Source organism: Denticeps clupeoides, chromosome 3 (genome assembly GCF_900700375.1).
Source record: "Denticeps clupeoides chromosome 3, fDenClu1.1, whole genome shotgun sequence".
Lineage (NCBI taxonomy): Eukaryota > Metazoa > Chordata > Actinopteri > Clupeiformes > Denticipitidae > Denticeps > Denticeps clupeoides.
In genome coordinates, this window is record NC_041709.1 from 17293748 (window position 1) to 17318287 (window position 24540).

Sequence of the window (24540 nt, forward strand, 5' to 3'; positions counted from 1 at the left end):
CAGCACCAGGAGTGGAGCCCCACGAGTGACAGATCGCAATGATGACCAGCACCTTTGGACCCATCCACTCAGACATCGTTATGCAACTGCCACACAGCTCCAGGCCCATTTACGAGATGCGAGGGGTACTAGGGTTTCGAGACAAACCATTCGCAACCAACTCCACCACTTTGGCTTGAATGCCAGATGACCGTTGGAGGTGACTCCACTGACACCAAGACACCGCCGTGAACGTTTGCATTGGGCACAAGACCATGTGACCTCGACAATGCAGCAATGGTCATGCAGAGTGGCGGGTCACCTTGCAGCATCAGGGTTGTTAAAAGCACTCATGTAAATAACAATATCCCTAACTTATTGTTATTAGTGTATTTTAGTACAAACGCAATGAAAACATCAGGAATAAAACAATAAAAATGACACACACACTTCAGGGATCACTCCAAAGCTACTTCTCCAAAAAGACACAAATGTGTACTGCAAGGTCACTACTCCTCACACCTGTCAAGTACAATAACCAACCTCCTCCATGAGTCGAACCTAGAATCTTCTGAGCCATAGTCAGACACGTTAGCCATTGCACCACTGGCCCTAGCTGCTGTTGGTGACGCAAATTGTTGTTTTGATGAAGTCACGGGAAAAAAAACACGCAGCAGAAGTCCAGCCAGATGTAAAGTCACAGATGAACCCACCTAGAATCCTTTTTTTTTATTATTTAGTATGCTGTTGTGTAATGTGTAACTTTTAAATAGAATGGCGAATGAAAAAGAAAATAGCCAGGAAGATCATGGGGTGACAAATATTAGATACAAAATTTCCTATCCTGTAACATATTCACTTGGGCTGGTCAGTAATTACTGCCGTTGTTAAATGTAAATCTCTTCTTGTACAAGCTTTTGCACTAAAGATAAAGAACTCACAGACGAATATCATAATCTGTGATTTGACCGACAAACACTTTTGAAAACGTAAGGCTTAGGGTTTGAGGAATATCTGTATGACCCATTAAATGTGTTTAAGCTTTTACATACTTTCAAATATGGTGGAAAGCCAGTTGGCTGAACCTGATCCAAGGAACACAATCGTTACCCATTGGTGGCATTATAGGGCTAATCACACGTAGCCCTATCACCATGCCAGATTTGATGAAGGTCATGTAAGGTGTCTGCTTAAGACTTTAATGTTAGACTAGGAAGAAAAAACAGGATAATAAAAATTAACTATAGGGTGATCTGCACTGTAATACAATATTTAACAAAGGGAGCAATTATTACTGAATATTGTACTGAGACCCCATTCATAATACATGACATTACGCATATAGTGAAAGCATTTCTGGCTTAATAACTTTTACAATCAAATTATGCAGTTGTAGCTTTAAAATTAATTACAATTCATAATCATTTTCATGTAAAAATGCTGCCTAAAGTTAATGAGATTTAAGATTTCATGCAGCCACTTCCTGGACCCTCTCATCAACTGAAGAGGACACCACCACTCCATCCACCATCTCCTCCACAATGATTTTTACTCTCCTCTGTCTGTGTGGGTTGTGCTCTATGGTAGAAGAACAAAGAATAAAAAAAAAATTAAATAAGCAGAAAGATTCATTTCAAAATGGAGTTGTATTCAAATGAATGAAATGGTTGGACACAAACTTACCATCTTCTTCTTCCTCAATTTCCTTAGTAGAAGTCTGGTTCATGGTGGTTGTCTCCATTGTTGTCTCCAAGCCAGTATTATTTGAAGAGCTATGGAAAAACACAGTGTCTCACAATGGTTCAAATCATCTTGGGTTGTAGTGTTGTAGTCTTGATTTTTGTATTTTTTGTGGTCTTGTTCTTGTCTTGGTCTTGACTCTATTTGGTTTCGACACAGTACTTGGTCTCTGTCTTGTCCTGCTCTCGACTCTATTTGGTCTTGACACTATTTGGTCTCTTGACACTTGTCTTGGTCTCAACACTATTTGGTCTCTGTCTTGTCTTGGTCTTAATACTATTTGGTCTCTGTCTTGTCTTGATACCCTCCAGTCTCGGTTTAGGCGGTCTTGACTACAACAGTACCGGGTTGTTGCATTTCCACGTTTGTTCAAACATGCATAAACATGAACAATATGCGTAATGTTTCCATAATATAATTATTTGGACGCTTGCAAAAAGGCCTTAAGTGGGTAGTTGCCTAAGTGTGTACCAAATGAATCTAAAATACTATTAGGTGTCACCAGAAACTGCAGCCAAACACCAACCTCATGAAGCCCTCCCCCTCCAGAAGCCTGCGGTACTCGGCGATCTCCAGCTGCAGCCTCATCTTGATGTCCAGGAGGAGCTGGTATTCAGATGCCTGCTGACGGATGCTGCCGCTGAGCTGCTGAAGCTCTGCCTGCAGGGCGTCCACACGCTGCTGCAGCAGGGCGAGCTGCGCTCCGTAGCGGCCTTGCACATCTCCCATCTGCTGCTCCAGGTGCTCCTTCTAAAACAGGAATCACATATAAATTAAACTCAAACCCAAAGTCAGAAGATGTCTGGGTGGTCTGAGGAGTCGCACCAGTGTGTGTGATCCCTGCAGCTCAATTTCCAAGTTTCGGTGGGACCTGTTTAAGTCGCTCAGCTCCGTCTTGGATGTCTTGATATCCGTGGTATTCGTGACCATTTCTCTTTGCAAAATCTCGACCTACCCAACAGATCCACACAAATGGGGTCAAGGGCCCTATTTTCACAAAAATCTGTCTGAATAAAAAAAAATGTATTCAGTTTGTGAGACTTTTAAAAGACACACACTTAAATGAAGCATTTCAATTACCATGACATCCAGCAAATCAATTGGTAAATTTGGGAAAAATTTTGTCAATGCCACTGTCCCCCAGCCCCACCCATCTTACTTTTCCCTGAAACCATAGCTCAGCATCGCGCCGGTTCCTTTGGATGACTGTTTCATACTGCTCCCTCATGTCCTGCAGCACTTTGTTGAGATCTACTGAGGCCCCGGCTTCAACCTGCACATCAACAGAGCCGCACTGCTGGTCTCTGAGCATCTGAAGTTCCTGTAGAGGATGAGAAAGGACAAAAAAATATCTATATTTCTGCAGTGGAGGCATTTCTCCATATAAAAATTAAAATTAAGAACCAAAAGTCAAACTTTTCAATAGTCAAAGTTTGAACCAGTAGATGGCGCCAAAGCTGCATGATCCTGTAGTCCCAAGTATTTGGTTCTGTTTCTCGAGTAAAGGAAGCATTGTTTTGCCATGCATGCAGTATACACATTAACACCCAACTATAAATATAAAACGGTAATATAAAACAGTTTCTTCTATTGTGTCAAGGTAACCCAGATCCAGCTGCATCTATTAAACAAAGAATTTTGTGGGCTGTTTCATTTCATTCACCTAAATGCTTTCAAAACTCAATAGTATGTGATGTCAGAATGTGATCTATATATTCTTTGTTTATTTATTTTATTAATTTTTAGTTTTTCTATGTCACCTGTTGATGGTCACGTTTTAGGAAGACAAGCTCCTCGTTGAGCCCCTTTAGCTGAAGCTCCAGATCTGTGCAGGACAGCTGAAGGTCAGACTGAACACGCTTGAGATGGGTGACATCAGCTTCGGTTGCAAGTCGCATGTTCATTTCATTCTCATACCTGTTGAATGTGATATAAACACTGGCCCTCACTTGTCTAAATCATTATATATGAAGTATGTTTATAATATAGTATTACATAACATATGCATATTGGTATCATTTATAAGAGCCTAGACAATAATCCAAACAGGTGACTCACTTCTTCTGGTAGTCCCCACCAGCAAGTCTAGCATTGTCAATCTGCAAGGTTGTCTGTGAGTTATCTTTTAAATTCTCCAAGATCTTTAAAAGACAGAAGTAGGGCTATTAGGAAACACCTTCTGATTTTCAGCATGGTTCGTTGAAAAGTGTTGATTGGCTTGATTTGTCATAAATATATGGGTGAATATAAAATGCACCATAAGCTTTTAATAACAATAATGTATTATTACGTATGACATAAGTGCAAGGAAAGAGCCTTACCCATTAATTAACAATTAACAATTACATAACAATTAACAATAAGTTATGCAACATGCTCCTCTCACCAATATCATGACTGAAAAAAACAGGTGTGATTCTTTTCCTGCCAAATTCTACCAAAATTATCCAATATTTTACAACAATTGTGTACGACCTATGTAATTACATGAAATACTGGAAAGTCCAGCCTGGCTTGTATAATGTTCAACATCTGCTGTCATGTACATTCTGATTTAATGTTTGTAATGACAGCCCGTGCAAATTAGAAAATTAGCGATTCCATAGTTACATGTTGAATAAAAATATATTTCAGGTGGTAAAATCTGAAGAACAAATTTCACGGAACATTTGTGGGGAAATCCTGATAACCTTTTTCCAACAATACAATTTTAGATCAAATTCAACAATACAAACATTTGCTGATAAAAAGTTCCTGGTTATGTTATTATCTTTATAACCTAAGTGCTGCAATAAAGGCTGAGACTATGGGTTAGAGTGGGACGTCACCAAATCTCCCCACTGCAGTACAGACCTGCTTGATGAGATCCTCGGAGGTGGCACGGTAGGCACTCAGATCCTTGTTGTGGACTGGACTGCGATTCTGGAAGAACTCTTTGATCTTCAGCTCCAGATGATTATTTGCAGCTTCTAAAGTCCTCACCTTACAGTAACATTAGAAACAGGAGAAATAATTAATTACAACAACAACAATTATTCATTTCAAAGGAACATGTCATGTAAAAATGACGTAAAAACATGTTTAAAAATGATAACTCGATGCTTGCAGAAACACACCTTTTCAAGATAAGTGGCCAGGCGGTCATTAAGATTTTGCATGGTCAGCTTCTCATTGGTGGTCAGCGCTGCATCAGTAACTGAAGAAGCAGGGAATGAGTGTGTCCTGTAGCTGCACGCATCCCGTCCCCATGCACCTGACGTGCCACTGCGGGAGCCCTGTCTGTTGACCCTCACAGACATGGCGAGAAGAGACGAGGAGAGCCGTACTCAGGGGAAGACCATCTGGAGACAATCCTGCCGTTTCTGTTGCTTAAATAGCGCTACATACCTGGGCAGGACACTTGACAACAGGTTGCCAGTGGCAAAAAAAAAATACTAATCCTTATGTAAAGGTTACACCTACACGGTCCTCAAGCAGACATTATTTGGCCAGAGAAGCATAAGACATATCTCAGTTTAAGATTGTGTTGCATGCTTGAAAAGGTTGTAGTTACATTCTCATAATAATCTGTGTCTATCTATCTACTATGTGGTATTTGGCATTTAAAAAATGTATTTCAGCCATACAATGATAAGTGATTTTAGGAGCAGCAGGCAGATGATTTGGCTACTACCACCCAACTGGCATTAGAGCTGGTGTAAATTTTACATGACTATTGCAACTGTTTGCATAAAATTGTAATCTTCATGAATGATCTTTTACTTTTAGCCTAACATTATCTCCTCTCTGCATTGTTCAGTGTGAACATTCGAGCTTGCTCAAGCTTGTCTGTCTACACAGCTTGCTCCTATGCTTGCTTGCTGAATGCTAAAAACTTGGGGCATCACTGGGTGCCTGACAGATGGCAGAAGTCCTTTCAACTCACAGGACAGATATATCCATTATGACTTCTTATGTGAAGGCAACTGCATGTAGTCAGCAAATAGCATTTTCTCCTCTAATCCAAGTTTAATACCACGGCCTAGCTGATGTGAATGGATGAAAAGGAGTCGAGAGTTTCACACACTGTAGAAACATATCTTGGCAAAGCATGAATAAACACAAAGCATTTCCAATGAATGCCTTACAAAAACTGTTAGCACAGACACAGCTTACCTGCCGCAGAGCACAACAGTTTTTGCACGCAAGGTTGTAAAGACTCCCCCCCCCACGGCATGCTGATAATCTGCTAAACTGTTTTTCTGAATGCAGCAATTAAAGCAATCATTTTCCCGTCATGAGCTGTCCTTCAAGATGAAAGTGCTGCACAACCCGGATTCCTACCTGATGTGGGTGTACTGCGTATTTGCAACGCTTAAATGGCAAAAAATGTTGTCACGCCCTTAGCCCATCTGCCCTGTCTGCCCTCACCGGTCTCCTGACTCAGGTCCAATTATTTTCATCACCTTCGCCTGTCCGCCCCAATCAGACCCTGCAATACCCTTCACCGCCACTCATATATAAGTAATTGTCTGTCTAAACCCGTTTGGTTTCATTCTGAAGGCCTTTTCCCTGTTTTTGATTTGTTTTTAAATAATTTTAAAATTATTTAGTAGTACCTACCGGCCACAATGTGCAACCAAGGCAATTTCCACCATTTACATTTACATTAAAGGCATTTGGCAGACGCCCATGTGGCAGGGGGTGGGGAGGGTGGTATGTGGGGCAATGAGCCTGACATCAAGTTGCCACTTACGAGTTCAACAAGCAGATTGAACGCATTAACCAGGAGACTGAAAAATATCTATGCTGCTACTACGGCCCGTCCCTTCTGCTGGTGCACTTACCTCGTTCTTGCTGAATTAGCCAGGAACCAGCAGGTTTCATCAGCCACCAGCCCCCCTTATAGGCATTTACATGACACCGCCCGGTCTGGTTCCCTACTGAGGCGACCTTAAGCTCTGCCAGCTCCACAACACCTAGGTCCTCATTCACCGGGCCTGGGATCACGCGGCGGAGAACTCAGGGCGGCCTACAAACAAACATCAGACCCCCTACTCACTGCCAGCTCATTGTGTGTTTTCTCCAGTGCTGCAAGCATTTTTCCTGACTGTCCAAGCTTCCTCTCCACCTCCACGTTCTTGACCACTCGTTTGGAGGATCCTTGCGCCTTCCAGTTTGTTCTCGCCACTGCCGACCAATTAACTGTCCACTTAACAACCAATTCTTCTTTGACTGCCATTGCCTGTGTCCCATCCGCCCTCGCTGGTGCTGACCCATGCTTCCTGGATACCCGACCGCCTTTCACCTGGTCCCCAGGATTCTTTTTGTGACATTGGTTTGTCATTAACTCCTGATTATTCTTTGGATCGTAATCCATTCGGCTCTCATATGATATTAAACATAAACATCAAATGAATAATAAAGTAGTAAATGATCTACACACATTGTCAGCTGGACTTGAGAAGAAGAAAATTTGAGGCAACCGGCTGCAACAGCATCTGTGCAAATCTTATTGTTAACAGTGGCACCAGCGTAAAGTCTTCTAGATTTTTGACAAGTCATTGCACCAGGTTGAGGGTGGAAAGGCCTCCTGCGTCATTCTGCGGCCTGTAATCGACGCCGGATTATGTACCATGATGCTGATCGATCCTCGTCTTCTGCATCATTCGCGGAGGTGCATCACGGACAAAACGCGATGGTCGCCATAAACCCGGCTTTATTGCCCGGTGAAAATCATTTAAGTGTTTTTAACAAATCATTTTAGAGCTTTTAACGAACATTTCGCGGTTAAGTGGTGAATTATTGAGTGTAAATGAGTGCAGTTGACAATATAAAAAGCACCTCAGCCTCTTCTGGATTTATTCGCTGCTGCTTTACTGCTTTTCTTCCCAAAACGTCTAGGACCAGGTAAGTTATTTCTTTCAGTTCGTCGTGTCTAAATTGCGTGGGGGGGGAAACCTTTTTATACTTTAAACGAGAAGACCACCTTTTAAAATTGGAATTATTCTATTCTATTCAAATAATCTGTTGGAGTGTCTCAAATGATTGTGCTGTTTTAAAAGTTAGAATTATGTTTGCATTGTTCTAATAGCCGTTTGAAATTTGACCTCCGTCACCACGTGACCAGCTCGGGTCGCCGGTGTCGCCTCGACTCCTTTGCACGGTCGTCTGTTGCAGGTATGGCTGTCGCTCGCGGCTGCGTGGTGGCGCTCGTCGCGGCGCTGGCGGCCCTGTCGTGCGTCGCGCTGCCCGCCGCGAGAGAGGCGCGACACGGGGACCAGCGCGACACCGTGGACCGGCAGATCATGCAGGCGCTGTCAGGTGCGTGTCTCCTCGGCCACGGCCACGGCGGATGGCCCGGCGTGTGACGGGATTCCTCCGTTTGTTCCGCAGCGATCGTGAGGGAGGAGTGCTTCACGGACCGGGACTACCAGGGCTGGGTGGACTTCGGGCGACGGAGCGCAGATTAATGGCGTCTGTTGGAACAGTTTCCTCCAGTGAATAACGAGTTGCTAATAAACATCATGACGACTTGCTGTGTCGCCTTTATTTATTTATTTATTTTAATATACGACCATATAGCACAGTGACTGTAGGACTGCTGGACATTTACATTTAAGGCATTTGTCAGACGCCCTTATCCAGAGCGACTTACAACATGCTTCCAGGTTACCATCAATGAAGTGATCAATTCTGGGTCACTAGGACCCCAAACTATGAATACCATCTTTTTACCATACCATATTTTCTATACATAAGTCAGACAATAAGAAGGTTGCAAGTTAATCTAGCAGTACTGGAGGCTCGGAGTATACGAGGTGCAGTGCGAGGTGTAATAAGGGCTGTGAGGTAGGATGGTGCTACTCCATGTTTGGCTTTGTAGGCCAGCATCAGTATTTTGAACCTGATTCCTGCAGCTACCTTCCCAAATTCTCCCACACCAGCCCACTGCTACGCTCCCCCCCTGGCTCCCAGAGGACCTAGTACTGAGTCCGCTCATTTTAATTTTTTGCCGTAAGGACACCGTTCTGTGATGCAAACTATTTCTTGTGGCTTATTGTTTTGCTTTTGGACCCAGTTAGAACAGCCATGATGCTGAATTTATACTGTCAGCATCGTTTTATTCTGAGACACTTTCTGAGGTTCTGCCACTTTTATGATGCTGACATATTTTGTACCGGTTTATGCTGCAATTTGTATATTAACACAATATGCACTTGTGGTAGGTCTTACGATTAATATTATTTCAGACCATGAACATTCGCCTTGTGCAGCTGGACAACTACAGCAGTTATGAAGGTTTTTTTTTTTATGAAAGCGAGAAAAACGAGTCACTTGAAGAATGTAAGATCAGCAACTTTATTCCACATTGCAGAAATGGTTTAACACTCTTTCAGAGTAGCCTGGCTAATTACAATAAATTAATCTCCCTTTTTAGGTAACAGTAGCCTGTATCTGTACAAGCTACGGTTGATTCACAATGCCAGGATCATTGTACAGTCACGTGTTGATGTTAATTTAGATCCATGTGATCCATTTATTATATAGTGGCCCGCCAAACACCTTCAGCTCAGTAGAATAAACCATGGAGGTTTATAGATCCTCACTGTGGCTGATTGGTTTTATACCAGTCAGTAACACAGCAGGTCCTCTCTGGGTTCATGTGGAACAGCACCAGGGCAACATAACAACTAACTACTCAGCAAGACTTGAATGTTTAAGTGCATATAAGACGACAACGTTTATGTAAAATGAGCTCCTTCGCATTCTTTTGCTTTCTTGAGGTTCCATACAGATGTATATGTGTAAATGCGTATTAATAAATAAGTCATTTTAGAACAGTGTGCAGGGAAAAACAGCACAGCTACAAGATATGTGACAATTAACACAACAGGCTGCCTAACATCGACCTTAACAATAGTGAATAGACTAACATTTCCTGCTCTTTTGCAGATGTTGTGCACAGTGCATTTGAACTTAGCCTCTGGGCTTGACAGTTTATCACAGTAGCAGTTGTACGTTTAAAAAAAGGTCCAATGAAAAGTGTTTTTTTTTTCTTGAGAGAGAGAGAAAGAGAGAGAGGCACCTGGACCTCAAATCAAATCCAGGCCTGGTTTTCCTTTCTGCTATGCAGTTACTGATTCTGATAGAGGAAGCTTGGAAAAGCAGTAACCGGCCCTCAAGGTCCGTAAAAATTGAACATTGATTTGCCAGCCCAATTCCCCAGTCAAAATATATTTTTTACTGATACAGAAATAAGATGGTGTAGTGCAAGGATCGCTGTGAATATGTGGCAGGTTGAGAATCGCTGGCCAGCAGATTCCTGCAGAACATGATGAACAAATCAAATCTATCCAGTCTGATTTCAGTCATTTCAAATTTTAGCAAAATAATTAGGAAAAAAAATCCAAAAAACTATTGTCCAGTATTTACACATTCTTGTCAGCAATTTGAGTGTGTGTCTCTGTGTGTGTGTGTGTGTTTGGTGCACCTTCCTGAAGCTGTGAGAAAGCCCTGTGGTTTTAAACAAAACAGGCTCAGTTCCAGAAATATTTACAGAAATGTACATTCTACATTTGATGTCTGCTTAAATATGAATAAAAAAAACACCTTAACAACAATGGACAAAGTGCTATTGCTCTCTATTCCTCTGTCTGAGTATAAAATGACACCCAGAAACATTGGTTTAAAAAAAAGCAACACATATCACGTTTCCATATTTTGCATCATCAAAGATCTACTGCCTCTTATAATATAATGGCCCGACTGCACATTGTCTCTTCCAAGGAATCTTTGCAGCGATAAAAAGTCAATATGGCTCGGAGTTTTCACAAAAAAGGCCCCCATCCTGCATGTGCCCAGTGAACATAAATGGTGTTTGGTGTCTTGGGGTGACGTGAGTTTTGATGAGGGTCAGGAGCTCTCAGAGGATTGCCTTTTTACCCGAATCCTCCATCTCCGCCTGTACTCTGCTCTTCGCTCCTCCATGCTCCACCATTCCCCTTGCCACAACTTTATGGAGGCCTAAGGTTTGGAGCTTCTCCACAAGGTTGAAGCTAAAAATATTCTTTGCGGCTTGCTGGCTCTCGTGTGACCCCTCTGGTTCCTCTCCTTGTCCTTCATTCACATTAGCATCCATGTAGAGGACAGGCAGGAGATTAGGACACGGGCTTGTCATTGTAGAAAACCTTCGTTTCCAAATGAGTCTAAATGGATCCAGGGGAGAAGAGAACTTGCTGGAAGCATGATGGTCATGAGGCACGGCCGAACTGAGCTGAGTGCTGGGCAGCTCAGGTCTCAGATGCTCAGAGTTTCTACAAGTGGACAGCTGACGATGGAGAAGGCTACAAGGGCAACAAAAGGAAACAGAAATTTTGAGGTCAAAGGGTATAGCTGTACAAACCAATAATTTAACCAATGGGAATCAAATGCTTCCTTATAATGGAAAAACCATCAAAACAATGTTAGACATGCATGCTTGAGGAATTTGTAACATTTTGTAAACCTTTGGTCTAAAACCTCTCAGAGGACCTGTCCTGGACCATTAACACTTTCAGCCTGGTCAAGAAGGCTCACCAGCGCCTCTTCTTCTTGAGAACACTAAAGAAGAACCAGCTATCCTCAACCATCCTGGTGAACTTCTACCGCTCTACAATAGAGAGCATCCTAACCAACTGTCTCACAGTGTGGTATGGGAGCTGCACTGTTGAAAACTGCCCAGCGCATCACAGGGACTCCACTTCTATCCATTGAGGACATCCAGACGAAGCACTGTCTGCGTCGAGAACGCAGTATTCTCAAGGACTCCGCCCACCCTGCCCACGGACTGTTTTCTCTCCTGCCTTCGGGCAGACGCTTTAGGTTACCCCAGACAAGAACCAGCAGACTTAGGAACAGCTTTTTCCCAGAGCTGTCTCCTTGCTGAACTCCTCTGCCCCCAATACACTCCTGATAACCACCGTACTATTTAATCTTGCACATTATTTTTGCACATAATCATTGCACTACATTGTACATGTACAACTGTAAATATAAATATATATATACATTGCATTTACACCATTGTAGAATTTTGATTATACACTTTTTTTATACATATGTTCATATTTATAGTTAAAACCAACTGTTTATTATTACATAGTACTGTGCATCTATCTGTAAATATTACTCATATCACCTTATGTATACCCATAACTTATTTTACCTTTTGCTGCTTATTGCACTTCTGGTTAGACCTAAACTGCATTTCGTTGCCCTGTACTTGTACATGTGTAATGACAATAAAGATGAATCTAATCTAATGTAATGATGAATGCTGGAATCACAGCTGAATGAGACTCTAAGACAAAAAAAAAGAACTGGGGTAGTGGTGGCCTAGCAGTTAAGGAAGTGGGCCCGTAATCAGAAAGATGCCGGTTCGAATCCCGATCTGCGCAAAGCACCGACCGTCCCCACACACTACTCCCTGTGCGCCTGTCATGGCTGCCCCCTGCTCACTATGGGTGATGGGTTAAATGCAGAGGACACATTTCACTGTGTGCACCGTGTGATGTGCTGCTGTGTATCACAATGACAATCACTTCTCTTTAACTTTACAAACCTGATGACTCAAGTTCAAATCCCACATCTCTGAACAAGACTCTTAACATGTCCCTCTAATTAATGGCTGTAATTACCTGCAGATAATGGCATCAGCTCAATGAAATGTACTGTCATGTAGACAGGTAGCAGTAAATGAAAAATCCAGAATAAATGATTGAACTTGTTGGAAGCATTTTGCTGACATGGACAGTTATGGTGAGGGATCAGCTTTATGAAGAAGCGTGCTACGGAGTGTGATGCCTTAGATACAATAGATGAAGAACAATAAATCTGGCTGTAGCCACACCCCAGGGAAATGCCTTGAGGGGAAAGTAGTTCTGCAAGGTAATTTCATCCAGGTTGCAGGTATGAAGTAGGCCCACACGTGACTGTACATGAGCTGAATAATGGCCAGACAGTCATGCATGGCAGTCAACTGAATATTTTAGGTGTTGTTTTAAATCAAATCTCTATTTGTCTTCTTCCAAAATCCACAACATGAAATGCCAACCTCGCACACTTAATCCTCCCACATGCCGATATGAACATGCATATCACCTTTTCTGATGTCACCCTTAGTCATTCTCTGTAATTTCCATACACTCAATGCATAATCATACATATAGAGATTTGATTCAATAAACTGAGATTAGTAACATTGTAGACATGTACACTAAATATTTGTGTTCGGGTTAGAAGGTTGCAACTGCAGCATTGTTCTTCAGCCATGCCTAGCAGTTCTTACTTTGCAGACGTAGGCCACGCAGGAGCTAGAGCCAATGCTTCCTGGCACTGGGAGAAGAGGGAAATTAACCAGGACAAGAGAAAAAGGAAAGGTGGAATACTGAGAGGAATGGCTCTGAAATGCTGAATTATTCAGAACACTTCTGGAGCTACTGGAGTTTCTTCTCACTAACACCAACTTGAAATATGGTCATACACTGTATTAGAAAGTGACAATTATGTAATGTAAAGCAAATATCAATGTGTCAAAAGCAAATATTAATGTGTCAAAGGAATAACAGTAGCAGTAAGTGACTAGCAGTAAATGCATAAGTCTTCGGTTCTAAAGAATAATATATGGCCTTACCTGGTATTAAAATAAGGGAAAAAGAGGGAAGGATGTAAGTATCTGCGGTTGGTGGTGGTATGGATGGGCGGGGTCTCAGAGGGGATGGGGCTGGATGGAGTGACTTTGACCATGGAGGGGGAGATGCCCACTACATACAACCAAGCACAGGGAATATTCAACAGCACACAATGGGAAACTTTCTCATAGTGCAAAAGCCGAGCAATTGACTACAAGCAAATCAAAACTAAATAGCAAGGGAAGTGAAAATAAGCATATATGAAATATATGTTTTACCTTTACTATAAAGCAAATAAACACAAAGACTATATTTTAAAAAGTGGTAAAACTATTCTTAATGCTTTTTCAATCATCAGTATTTGCAGCACAAGCCAATTGCTATGCTAATAATTGTACTACATATAGCTTAACACAAGCTCTTACCTATAGTGCTATGTGCACCAGTAGTAAATCTGGCCAGGTCGGGCTCCTCCTCATCCTCCTCCAGGTCATTGAGGCTGTAGATGTGTTGCAGATCCACATCCAATTGACGAAAATCTTTGGTCAGCACTCCTGGCCGAGACTGCAGGATGCTCCCAAGGTCAGGCTTTGCCAGCTGCTGCCAGTGGTGCAGAGTCGCAGAACCTAATGGGAGATGAAAACATCTGGTTTGCCTTCTGTTTGTAAAAAAAATAGATGTGTACAAATAGCCAGAGATACTAATTATTAGCTAGATGGTTCAATTATTACATAATAATTAATTATTAGCATTGTGTCATGTCATGGACACAATGGACACAATGGCAATAAGTGGATTTTGAACCTTTTGACTGTGTAGTCTTCTTGTTCATAGATGAGTGTGTTACCTCCCAGGCTACTAACACCCCTTGTATTACCCTAATTTCAGTTGGATTACACTAGTTTTTACATATGTAGATGTGCATCAAATCATTAATGATTTTTTTTATTTATATAATATATACTGCTGTGTAACAAATATAGATTATTTTTGCCGCAATTCTAACTTATTTATTCCTATACGAATATTTGGGAAACTAAATGTAATTCTATTTGGAAAAATATTTTTATGTAGGGCTCACCCTCCAGTGGCTTGACGATCTGCAGACGGTCCGGAAGGCAGGAGCGGGAGGTGGAGGAGTTGCCTGAGCGGGAGGTGTGGCGTGAGCTGCCTGAGTAGTTGGTGCCCGTTGAAGAGGAAGGAGTAAGAAAGCCGCTGGACCCATCACCTCCTTCACCCCCCTGTAAGGCGAGTGAGCTTAGCTTCCTCTCCCGCTCAACATCAAAGAATGGCCGCTCTGAAGCATGGTTCTCCTGCCGAGCAGACAGGCTGCGCAGCGCCGCCGCCAGATCGTGACCACCGGGCATGCCAGGCTGTCCCAACACACGCCTGTTGTCCCCCACGCTGAAACAGGAGACAGGGTAAGTATGGACATTTAAAATATTAGTTACTGCAAATTTCCTTTGTTTGACCAAAGACATGATGATCCTGAGCCTCACCTGGGGTCAGCAGGCAGATCCATGTTTGAACGGGCAGGTTTGTCATCCCTGCTGGCACCATCACTACCATAGTAGCTGGTCCTGGGTGTGCTGTTATGGCTGGAACAGGAAGAGGCTGGACTTCCTGAGCCAGGCACCTGAGGGGACTGGCACTGCGACCGCAGGCGAGCTGCTTGATTGACCATTTTCACTGTCTCAAATACACGCCAGGGGTGGCTCCTGTTCAGTAAAAATTCAAAATCAGATTCTGTTAGGAAATGTACTTATGACGGTTTTACTCTAAGATGAGATTTAAGAAACACCAGCTTACTTATACTCTAAGGGTGCAGGGCTGTCTATCCCTTTCCGGAAGGTTCCTTCAATCTCTGCAGCTAATGAGTCCATAGGGAAGACAGTAGACAGGGCGCTATACCGCTGTACAGTGCTGTTGGGTAGACTCTTATTGCGCAGATTCTTTATGTCCTCCCTGGCTTCCTGCAGCATGTCCTCACATTCTGAGCACTTCTCCTGCAGTTCTCGCAGCTGTGGACAGGGGGAGCCAGAAAACCAGTCAGCATGTTTAGAGTGCGGGTGGGGTCAGGTAGGATTGGAATTTGAGAATGGGCCGCTGTGTGTGCCACACAGCTCTTACCTCTATTTTAAGTTGTGTCTGGTATTCACGAGAGGCACTTAAGTGCTGCACGAGTTCTTCATTCTCATTTGAAAGCTACAGAAACAGATTAAAAACAAACGAAAAGTAAGTAGGAATGATTATGTTTGCTGTTTTAGGCCTCATCCACATCCACATCGAAATGAACGCCCTCTGAATGCCATACGCGTTTTTGCTGCCTTTTATAGCTGCATTCGGTTGCCGTTTCACTGGCCTTCACTTTTTACGCTGTTTAATCCAGCTGTTGTCTGGATTTTGGCAGAAATTTACGCCAAGAAAACGTTGCATGCAGTGTTTATTTGACGCCATCTGAATGTGCAGCCAACCGAATGTTGGTGCTGATCAATAGAGGTGTGAACCTTCACTGGTCTCAGGATTCGATTTGATTACAATTATCAGTGCGTCGATATCAATGCATCACGATGCAGCCCATAAATTTTCTACATGGTCAAATGATGTTTTCAGATAGAAGAGTTAAGGTCTCGTACGCCTGTGTGGATGCTTTGATTTGCTACAATGAGCAGAAAAATGTTTGTCAAATGTTTGCTAAGATCGTTGCCTGTAACCACTAGTAAATTTACAGTGACAGAAGGACATTATAGTTCTACTGTAATACAAATCACAAGTGAATACGTAAATGTCAGTTTTCAGATGTTTTCTTTTGAAAAAGATTACAATCACTTTGGACGAGAAAATTAAATTAAATAACATTTGTAATTTGATGTAACTATAGACCTGATTTATAGAACAATCATTTATTTTAATGTCTAATACCTTTCTATTAACCATATTTTTATTATTAATTCAGGTAAAAATTGGTAAACAATTGCATGTCAAAACCTTTATTCAAATATAAACAATGAACAGCAATACTGAGTGGAAAAAAAAATCCCTGAAGTTATTGAAGATATTGTAACATCTTAGTTCAAAACAGTATTCTTTACAGAATTCAATTTTTTTTTAATTCAACTGAATTAATCTAAACATTCTATTTCACATGACCCCGATGGGACTATTTAGACATTGTACAGATTGAGAACTGTACATTGTGTGGACGCTTTGATTTGCTACAATGAGCAGAAAATTGGTCTGTGTTCAGTCCGCGCTCCCCTGACACCACAAATGGCAGAAAAACGTCTGGTTCAGATGTCTGTGGCGTCAGATGAGGGTGGACTAAACAAAGACCATTTTTCTGCTTTTAGGCCGAATGTCCTGCACTTGGCGCGGGACATCGTCCATGTTTGCATCGCGATGCATCGATTACACGTTTAATTTCAACACCCCTACTGAACACCCATATGGACTCTTTCACTTGCTTCAATGATCAGAAAAAAAAAATTGGCATTCAGTCCGCGCTATCCTTACGCCTCGAACACCAGACAAACACCCTTGTCAGATGTCCATATGAACGAGGCCTTACAGAGGTCGTACAAAATTACATTTGTTTGAAAATGATTGTGTTTATATGTGATTGACTCACAGATTTACAGCGCTGTTGAAGGTCCACTATCTGGCTCAGCAGTGAGCTAATTTCCTCCTGTTGACGAACGCAGTCCTCCATCTTACGGGCCAGCTCCTCAGACAGGTCCACCACCTGCTTATTGACAGATGCTGAAAGAAAAAAAGAGTGAGGAAATAAATTTCCCTTTCAGACATGAATTTGTTATTTTCATTTTGTGTATTTTTTTTTATAGATTTTTTTTAAAACCTTTTTAAACATGGGAGCGAACAGGTCATACGAGCACATTGGCCCTAGATAGCATTATGCTAAATATGATTTTGAAAACGGCAAGTGATATTTTGAATGGACTGGACATTGCTGCTGCAATTCTATTCTAATCCAATATTGACATGTAAACATGATATAAATCTCATTAATCGTTCAAAATCTGGAGGATCAATCTTACAAACAATTGTCACTAAACACAAGGTGAAAGATAAACATAAAATAAATTGAATCATTAGTATCAGCTCTGCAAACTTACACAATTCCTCTACACACACCATCATGAGCTGCTGCTCCTGCTCTTCATAGTCAGTAGTTTCTGAAGCCAGTGCATTCGCCTGCAAAGTATATCATTGTTTTTATAATGTTAAACCTGTAACTCTAATCATTTATGTAATGTGCAGAAATCAGAAATAATTTAAGTGGGAATTTGCCTCAGAGCGAAGTTTCAGATTCTCCTCTTCCAGGCCCTTCAGTTTCTGCCGCAGGAAGTCGTGGTTGATGTGGTCAGCAAGCGAGGGGGTCAGTTCTTTCCTCTTGATACTTAAATATACAAATAGAGAAGATATTGTGTCTCAAATGCTTTTGGTAGACATTTTACAGCAAGTAAAAACTCTCACTGGAGGGATCAGAATGACTCACTGGGAATGTGATTCTGAAGCAGCCTCCAGCTCTTCTGTGCTGACGTACAGGTGGAGCAGGTCATCTCGCATGGACAGTTCATGACGCAGCTGTGCAATCTGGCAGAATGAGAGCCAAACATATTCATGATTTCATCACCCATTAATATATTTCATCTGTTCATCTAATCCTGATCTTGCTCCATTTAAAATATTGGAGATGTAACTAAAATCACAGTTATCTGTTTGCTGATCTACACCATAAAACACCATAAATGTCATCTTTTCATGAGCATAGTGTGTATACATGCTCGACAGAGATTCAAACATTTCTGGCCATGAAATTTAGTGCAGTACCTCTTCCTTGGCAATCTCTAGCTGCTCATCTAACAACTCGTTCCGTTCCGTCAAGTCTTTGTTCTGCTTGAGAAGAGACTGGCCGATTCGAGCTGCCAATTCTAAGTCCCGTTCTTTCTGTTGCACAAGAAGAAACGTGAATTATTGCCTGCAGGTTTCTTTATTCCTTAAAGTGCAGTCATGTAAAGTAACGTATGATCCTTACCTCTTCCAACAGATGGGTAACAGCCTCAATATCATGGTACGCCTTAGTCACCTGGCCCACTCTCTCAGAGCAAAGGACTACAGGGACAGAAAGATGGGCAAGGTGCGATGAGAACACATCTATTTTATTTGAATACATTCATACGCATGGCTCACGAAATGAAACCGTATGCTCCTGCTACATTCAACTCAACTACTGCTTACCAAAATCTCATGAATCATTCTCCCGGCCCTCTTTCTATCCCTGCAGTGTAAATACACTACAGTCTTCCCTATTAACTGCAGAGATTGAAGGAATACACTGCAGTGATGAGTCAGTAGTGAAGTGCTCTACTCAATATTTATTGTTGCACTTAATGTCTCTTGTGGATGTTGATGTCCACGAACTTGTTTCTGTCTGGACTCAGCTAGACCATGGAATATTAATTAACACATCTCACTTAGACAGTCCTCATTCTGGTGTCTGTGAATGAATGAATCTCTGAATGAACAGCAGTTTTGAATGAACAGCATCTCTGGCACTGAATGTTGCACGTAGGTAGTGATCATTGCTGCCAAAAGGCCATCTGTCAAATAGGATGAAAGGCTTCAGTATACATTTATATACATCCGGTGACCTTCTTTAGAGGTGATGTTAGGGTGCAGTAAGTCACCTGGGCAGGAGCTCTGGGTGTTTAGGGTACTTCAGGATAGTTAAGCTCTCTTCACCTTTATAAATATTCAACACTGAACTTAATAGTCTACACATCTGTACAAGGACAAATGGCACAGACTGTTTCCACACTTCACTTAGTGATGATTTATGACCAGAAAGAACTGCACTTTGTCCACTAAACAAAATCAAACATGAACAAATTTTTCAGGACAGAACACAATGTACCCCAATGAAGAAATGCCACAAACGCATCACACTCACAGATTTCTGTTGCACCCTTTCTGTTGATAGTGGCCATGGTATTATTACCTGACAAACAAAAGGGTACTTTGGAACTGAAGAACTATTATTCTGAATTTATTATTTCTAAAAGTAATGTGAATGCATTTACAATTTATGCTTAAATGTGTTGCCGTATACCCATCTAATAATAATAATAATAATAACAATGTTGTTGTAATTGTTATTATAAGGCTATTTATGTAGCATCCTTCTTACAAAGGTTGCTGCTCAAAGTGCTTATTACAGTAATACAATAGTAAGTAAGAAGAGTAACAGAAAAAGAAACAAACAAATAAATAATAAAAGCAACAATAAATAAAGGTAATCAACAATTTAAACTAACATTGAAAGTACATTTCTAGAATATATTTTGAAATGCCTTTTAAAAGTATCCAACAAGATAGTCTGTAGTGTAGTGTGTAGAGTATTAGCAGATTACATGCTAATACATTTAAGATTTTGAAAAACAAACCAACAAAAAAAGACGTGGGCAGTTTTGCCTATCTTTTTGGTTTTAATTAAAAATAGTTAGTACTTACATTTTTTTTGCATTGCAGATTCAAGGGTTTAAGAATTACCTAGTCTACTTGTAATTGTATCAGCATCATTCAGTGACAAATTTGCACCACCTTAAGACTATCTACATCAGAGGAAATAAGCAAAGTGGCATGCAGTATGAGACAGACATATGGCAATTGCAATTTTGCTGAACCTTAACAGGATCCTTCTGCACGTCCCAATTAGTATGTTCCATTTACGTGCTCCTGGCAGCCACTCCACTAGTTTAATGACTGAATCCCTGACTGATCTGCACTCAGCCCAGATACGCCGTCAATCTACTGGGACATTAAAAGCTTAATAAAAAATTACTGAGACAAGCCTGCCTGTGAGAAAGAGGGTGTGTCAAAGAGAGAGCTGGAATGATGATATGCTGTTTTGCTGAGTCGGTGGTGGCCTACACATTGTTCTATACCATCATGTGCTGGGAACAAACTGATCCAAAAAGCAGACTTCAAACTATTATTGTTGATCACCTGCTCTAACATGGTGGCTAACACACCCCGTATCTCCTTCTCCATCTCAGTGTGCAGTAATGAGGTGCAATGTGCAATATGTTTGGATCTGAGAGCTAAAAAACATGACTATTTCCAATTATTGTTCTGTACAGTAAAACAATTATGCAGTATTGAACAAAAAAAATTGTGATTTAAAATGCTTTGTGCATCCCTTTTATAGAAGGAAGAGGAAATTTAAATTCTGAGATGGTTAAACTAACATTATTACTTTAATTGACTTGGACAGACAGACTACACATCACAATATAATATTGTGCATATACTTACGCCAAGATAAGCTGCTTATTTGAGCCCCTATCTGAATGTCAAGTGTTAACTGCAATAGACAGTCTTAGTGTAAATGCTTAACCTTCCCTCAGACAGTAATCGCTCCTGGTAAAAAAAACAATTTCTTCAAAAATAGGTTTTATTTCAACACACTTACATAACCTCACCATGGCAGCGCCCCCTAGAGTACACAGCATCTTCTGCGTCTGGTATAATGACCTTGCACCAGGATTAATTGAACAGGGTGACCTGCTTCAGGTGCAGAATCCTCCCATGGTCCTCTATTCCTGCTGCCACACCCTGTACCCTTCTCCATGACTGTTCCCTCTTAGCCTGACCATACATCACTGTCACTCATCACTCCATCCGTTACCTTGCATCAGCTCCCTGCACAGAGCATCTGTCTGCAACACGGGCAGATCTTCATCCTCCAACTCCTCATCTCCCTCACTCTGACTGCTGCTGCAGCTGCTGCTGCTGCTCAGTTTCTCGCTCTCTTCGGTAGCGGATGAGCTCCACACCTCCATGGTGACCACTGGACCAAAGACTTTGTCCATTTGCGCTCTTGCTGTCCTGAAAACCCGTCACTGTTTGGTGCAGTTGAGGGTTCAGCGAATCCTGTCCACTCCACTGACTGCTGGCCGCCTGCTGTGGAAGACTGACCGTCCTGCTCTACACTGATGGCTCAGATTAGCTCTCGCTGCAGTAAATCCACTCAAGGCTGCGAGCTTCTGCTGACCGTCTGCAACTCCACACTTTATATTCACCTGGGCGCTGAGCAGAAGGAGGGCTGGATAGTGTCCAGCACAGGGGGATGCTGCCACTCACTCTAATATAAATACCCTTGGCTACAGTAGGTAGTGGGTGTCGATTTACTGTCACAATGCTGTTGAATATGCTTGTGATATACATGAGACTTGAGATGTAGGTGCTTTTCCCAATTTCAAAAGAAACATTTTGAGAGATTATATCTCTACCCAGCATGCGGGGACAGATGGTACATTCCATGAGCTGAAGACGTAATTCTGCTGCAGAGGCTCAAGCACAAACACCTTATGACAAATGGCCAGACCTCCAGTGAGCAGACAGCTTTTAAAAGCAAAGCAATCGATGATAATAAATTATGCATTGCTGCATTGTTTATTTGTGAAGAAAATATATCACAGCCTAGTCAATTTCATAAGATCATTATTCTCTATTATTGTTTGCTAGAAAATGTATTTATTATATTATTGACATTATCCACATACATCAGTTTGAGGGTAGACTTTTTAGGGCTGTCAGCCAGTCGAAGGCTACTTCCCTACAATCAAATATTAAACTGCAAACTCATGAATGTTTTAGCCCTAGACAACCACACAAAAAATTTTAAGGTCAGGTTATGTGATGCTGTCTGGGGATTTGAGTAAAAGAAAAAAAAAAAAACGTTCAGAGCCAGAGTAAAGTAAAATTGACCTACAATATTCCTATCTATTGTTATGAAAATGGAAAATAAGTCTAAAAATATAGAATACTTACATACATATATAAAGTATTTAGAATGTATACATATATGTGCAGTTATTTTTATACTATTATAAGTGGTAAAAATATGAATAATTTGAGCTGAACCTAGCATCTGTGTCTCAAAAATCTATGCACACAAATACACAACGTTATAATTAGCTGAAATGTGGCATTAAATTATTCCATGCGTTATAAAATTCTTGGTACATAACCATATACCTTTAAACTATACTCATCAGACAACCACATGGTCCTACTAAAAGCACAAAATATCTTCTATGTTTAACCTCATCCAGCTATCTGATCGTTCCTCTATTTGATTAGACAAGTTGGGAATTAAGAAGTTACTATGATGCAGTAGCAGCCACACAATGACGTCTTCAGGCCCAAAGAAGGCACAGGCAGGAGGCCAGGAGGATGTCGCAGGGAGGTTCCAGAATGGGCTAATTATACTTAAGTAGTGTGGAACTAAGCAGCTTGGTGGCATTTGACATCTGTGTTCCCCAAAGGGATGTTATCAGGATTAGGGCACGTCTGAAATCATTTCAAATGAGGAGGAGCCAGCAGGAGTCAAGTACAGTTGAGAGGCCGCCAGAAATAGTTCACATGCGGACAAAGATCTTATATTAATTATGAACAGCGACTTCCTCATGTTAAATTCTAAGAAGACTGAAATACTGTTACTTGGTCCTAAAGCTGGCAAAAGGAATCTATCTAACGTCAACATTGATGGAACTGCTCATTTATGTACGATCATCAAGGATTTAGGAAACATAACTGACAGTGGCCTATCCATTGACACTCAAGTAATATTTGTAAGATATTTGTTTTCTTTGACCTACGTTATTTTTCAAAGGTAAGACGGGCCATGACTATACATGATTGGCTAGTGTAATGGTCTACTTATTGGTTTCCAGGCACATCACACCGATTCTGTCTTCACTGCACTCCCTGGGCAGGTGCCATACACATTCGTCTTTCATTGATGCATGTGGGGAGCGTAGGTTAGCCTGTGTTGTCTGATGCAGTAGTTCAGATAGGAAGTTGTCAGAACTCACAGTGGATGACAGTTTGTTGTGTCTCCAGGAAACAGTTCCACAGGCAGCTCCTTTAATGCAGTATGTTTTTTAATGGATGTTGATGTGTCATATTAACATTAACAGATTAAATTGGCAACAATAAACAATTCTCATGTAGGGAAGTAGTCCGTTAACAAGTAACAATAGGTAATCAGGGAATCAGAATTTTATAGTCGATGCACTTTTAGCAGGTCCTGACTACTGCTGGCCGGTAACATCCAATCAGAACTCAAATCCTTGCCCAACAATTTTTTATTTTGAATTTTAAGGACAATATGTTGCTCCCACCCATTGCTGGGTGCCATTGTAACAAGATAATACACTTTACCTTTCAGTGGTCATATTGTTATGGCTGACAGATGCACACGACACTGGACAAACATACAATGAGGTGGTTATGGAGACTAAGATCAAGGTCATTTTAAGAATCCAATGCAAGAAACATTTAGTAATTTTTTGTAGCGAAGTTTCGTGATTTGATGAATATGTTTTTTCAGAGTCGCCTCTTTTTACCTTCATGACTGCTTTGTTCCCTATTGTCATCATCAAAAGCTGATTCATGAGATGCTCATTAACGTGAGTGAATGATTAGAAAGCATGAACCTTCAGGAAAACCATCCCTGTTATCTAAGTTAAGGTGGTAGAGAAAAGCCAATAGTATGAGGCTCCCTGCTTTGGAGTCTCAAATGTTCAACTTTTGCCTTGTTTGCTTCTTGTTTGTTTATTACAAAACCTTACATGTTATTTCATGGCCCTGTGGTTTTTTACATTCGTAAAAAATGCAAGACCCATAAATGAGTAGGTGTGTGCAAACATTTGACTAGTAAATGAGGGCAGATGAGTTTTTGTTTATTGGAATATTAGCTACCAACCTTCCGACATGAGATCAGAATGTGGTTAAAAAAATGAAATTCAGCGTTTTGTGTTGATTTCGCTGGGGAAATTAGAAAAAAAACGATTGATGAGAGAGAAGAATCACTTACGGAAGTACTTGAGAGTTTCTTCGATTAACTCAGGTGTGAGTCCCAGCACTCCCTCCGGAGGGAGAAGAGGCGTGTGCAGCCAGTCATCATGGTCATACCCAAACACGCAGTCTGCCCGCAGAGTGTATCTGGGTAGCTCCTCCGACAGCAAGCTAACAACTTCCACCTCTGGCAGGTCCGAACTGTAGCACAGGTCTGTGGGTAAAGTGCCCAAAGGAAAAATCAAGAGGGACATATAGACTATTCTGAGTCTAAAACTTGGCACAA

General features: G+C 41.4%; 2 protein-coding genes across 5 annotated transcripts; both read right to left on the reverse strand.

Moving 5' to 3' along the window:
• Positions 1–1162: 1162 nt before the first annotated feature.
• LOC114785323 (keratin, type I cytoskeletal 42-like) lies at positions 1163–5146 on the reverse strand. The gene is made up of 9 exons (XM_028971420.1): positions 4836–5146; positions 4573–4701; positions 3778–3860; positions 3480–3636; positions 2879–3040; positions 2545–2670; positions 2246–2469; positions 1663–1751; positions 1163–1557 (listed from the first exon to the last, which is right to left on the reverse strand). Exons 1-9 carry the CDS (start codon positions 5016–5018, stop codon positions 1448–1450), a joined length of 1263 nt encoding a protein of 420 aa, XP_028827253.1. The 5' UTR covers positions 5019–5146; the 3' UTR covers positions 1163–1447.
• A 2858-nt stretch (positions 5147–8004) lies between these two features.
• hap1 (huntingtin associated protein 1) lies at positions 8005–21451 on the reverse strand. Of its 4 annotated transcripts, XM_028971417.1 has the most exons (15): positions 21079–21451; positions 18427–18503; positions 18222–18338; positions 17887–17984; positions 17679–17787; positions 17504–17582; positions 16999–17129; positions 15501–15575; positions 15180–15391; positions 14870–15088; positions 14452–14774; positions 13796–13996; positions 13373–13502; positions 13028–13074; positions 10914–11045 (listed from the first exon to the last, which is right to left on the reverse strand). In XM_028971417.1, the coding sequence occupies exons 1-14, from the start codon at positions 21260–21262 to the stop codon at positions 13053–13055; spliced, it is 1977 nt and encodes a 658-aa protein (XP_028827250.1). In that variant the 5' UTR covers positions 21263–21451; the 3' UTR covers positions 10914–11045; positions 13028–13052. The 4 variants fall into 4 exon arrangements, with proteins under 4 accessions (XP_028827251.1, XP_028827249.1, XP_028827252.1 ...); XM_028971416.1 differs by lacking the exon at positions 13028–13074 and having other exon boundaries at positions 9047–11045; XM_028971418.1 differs by lacking the exons at positions 10914–11045; positions 13028–13074; positions 13373–13502 and adding an exon at positions 8005–8177.
• Positions 21452–24540: the final 3089 nt, after the last annotated feature.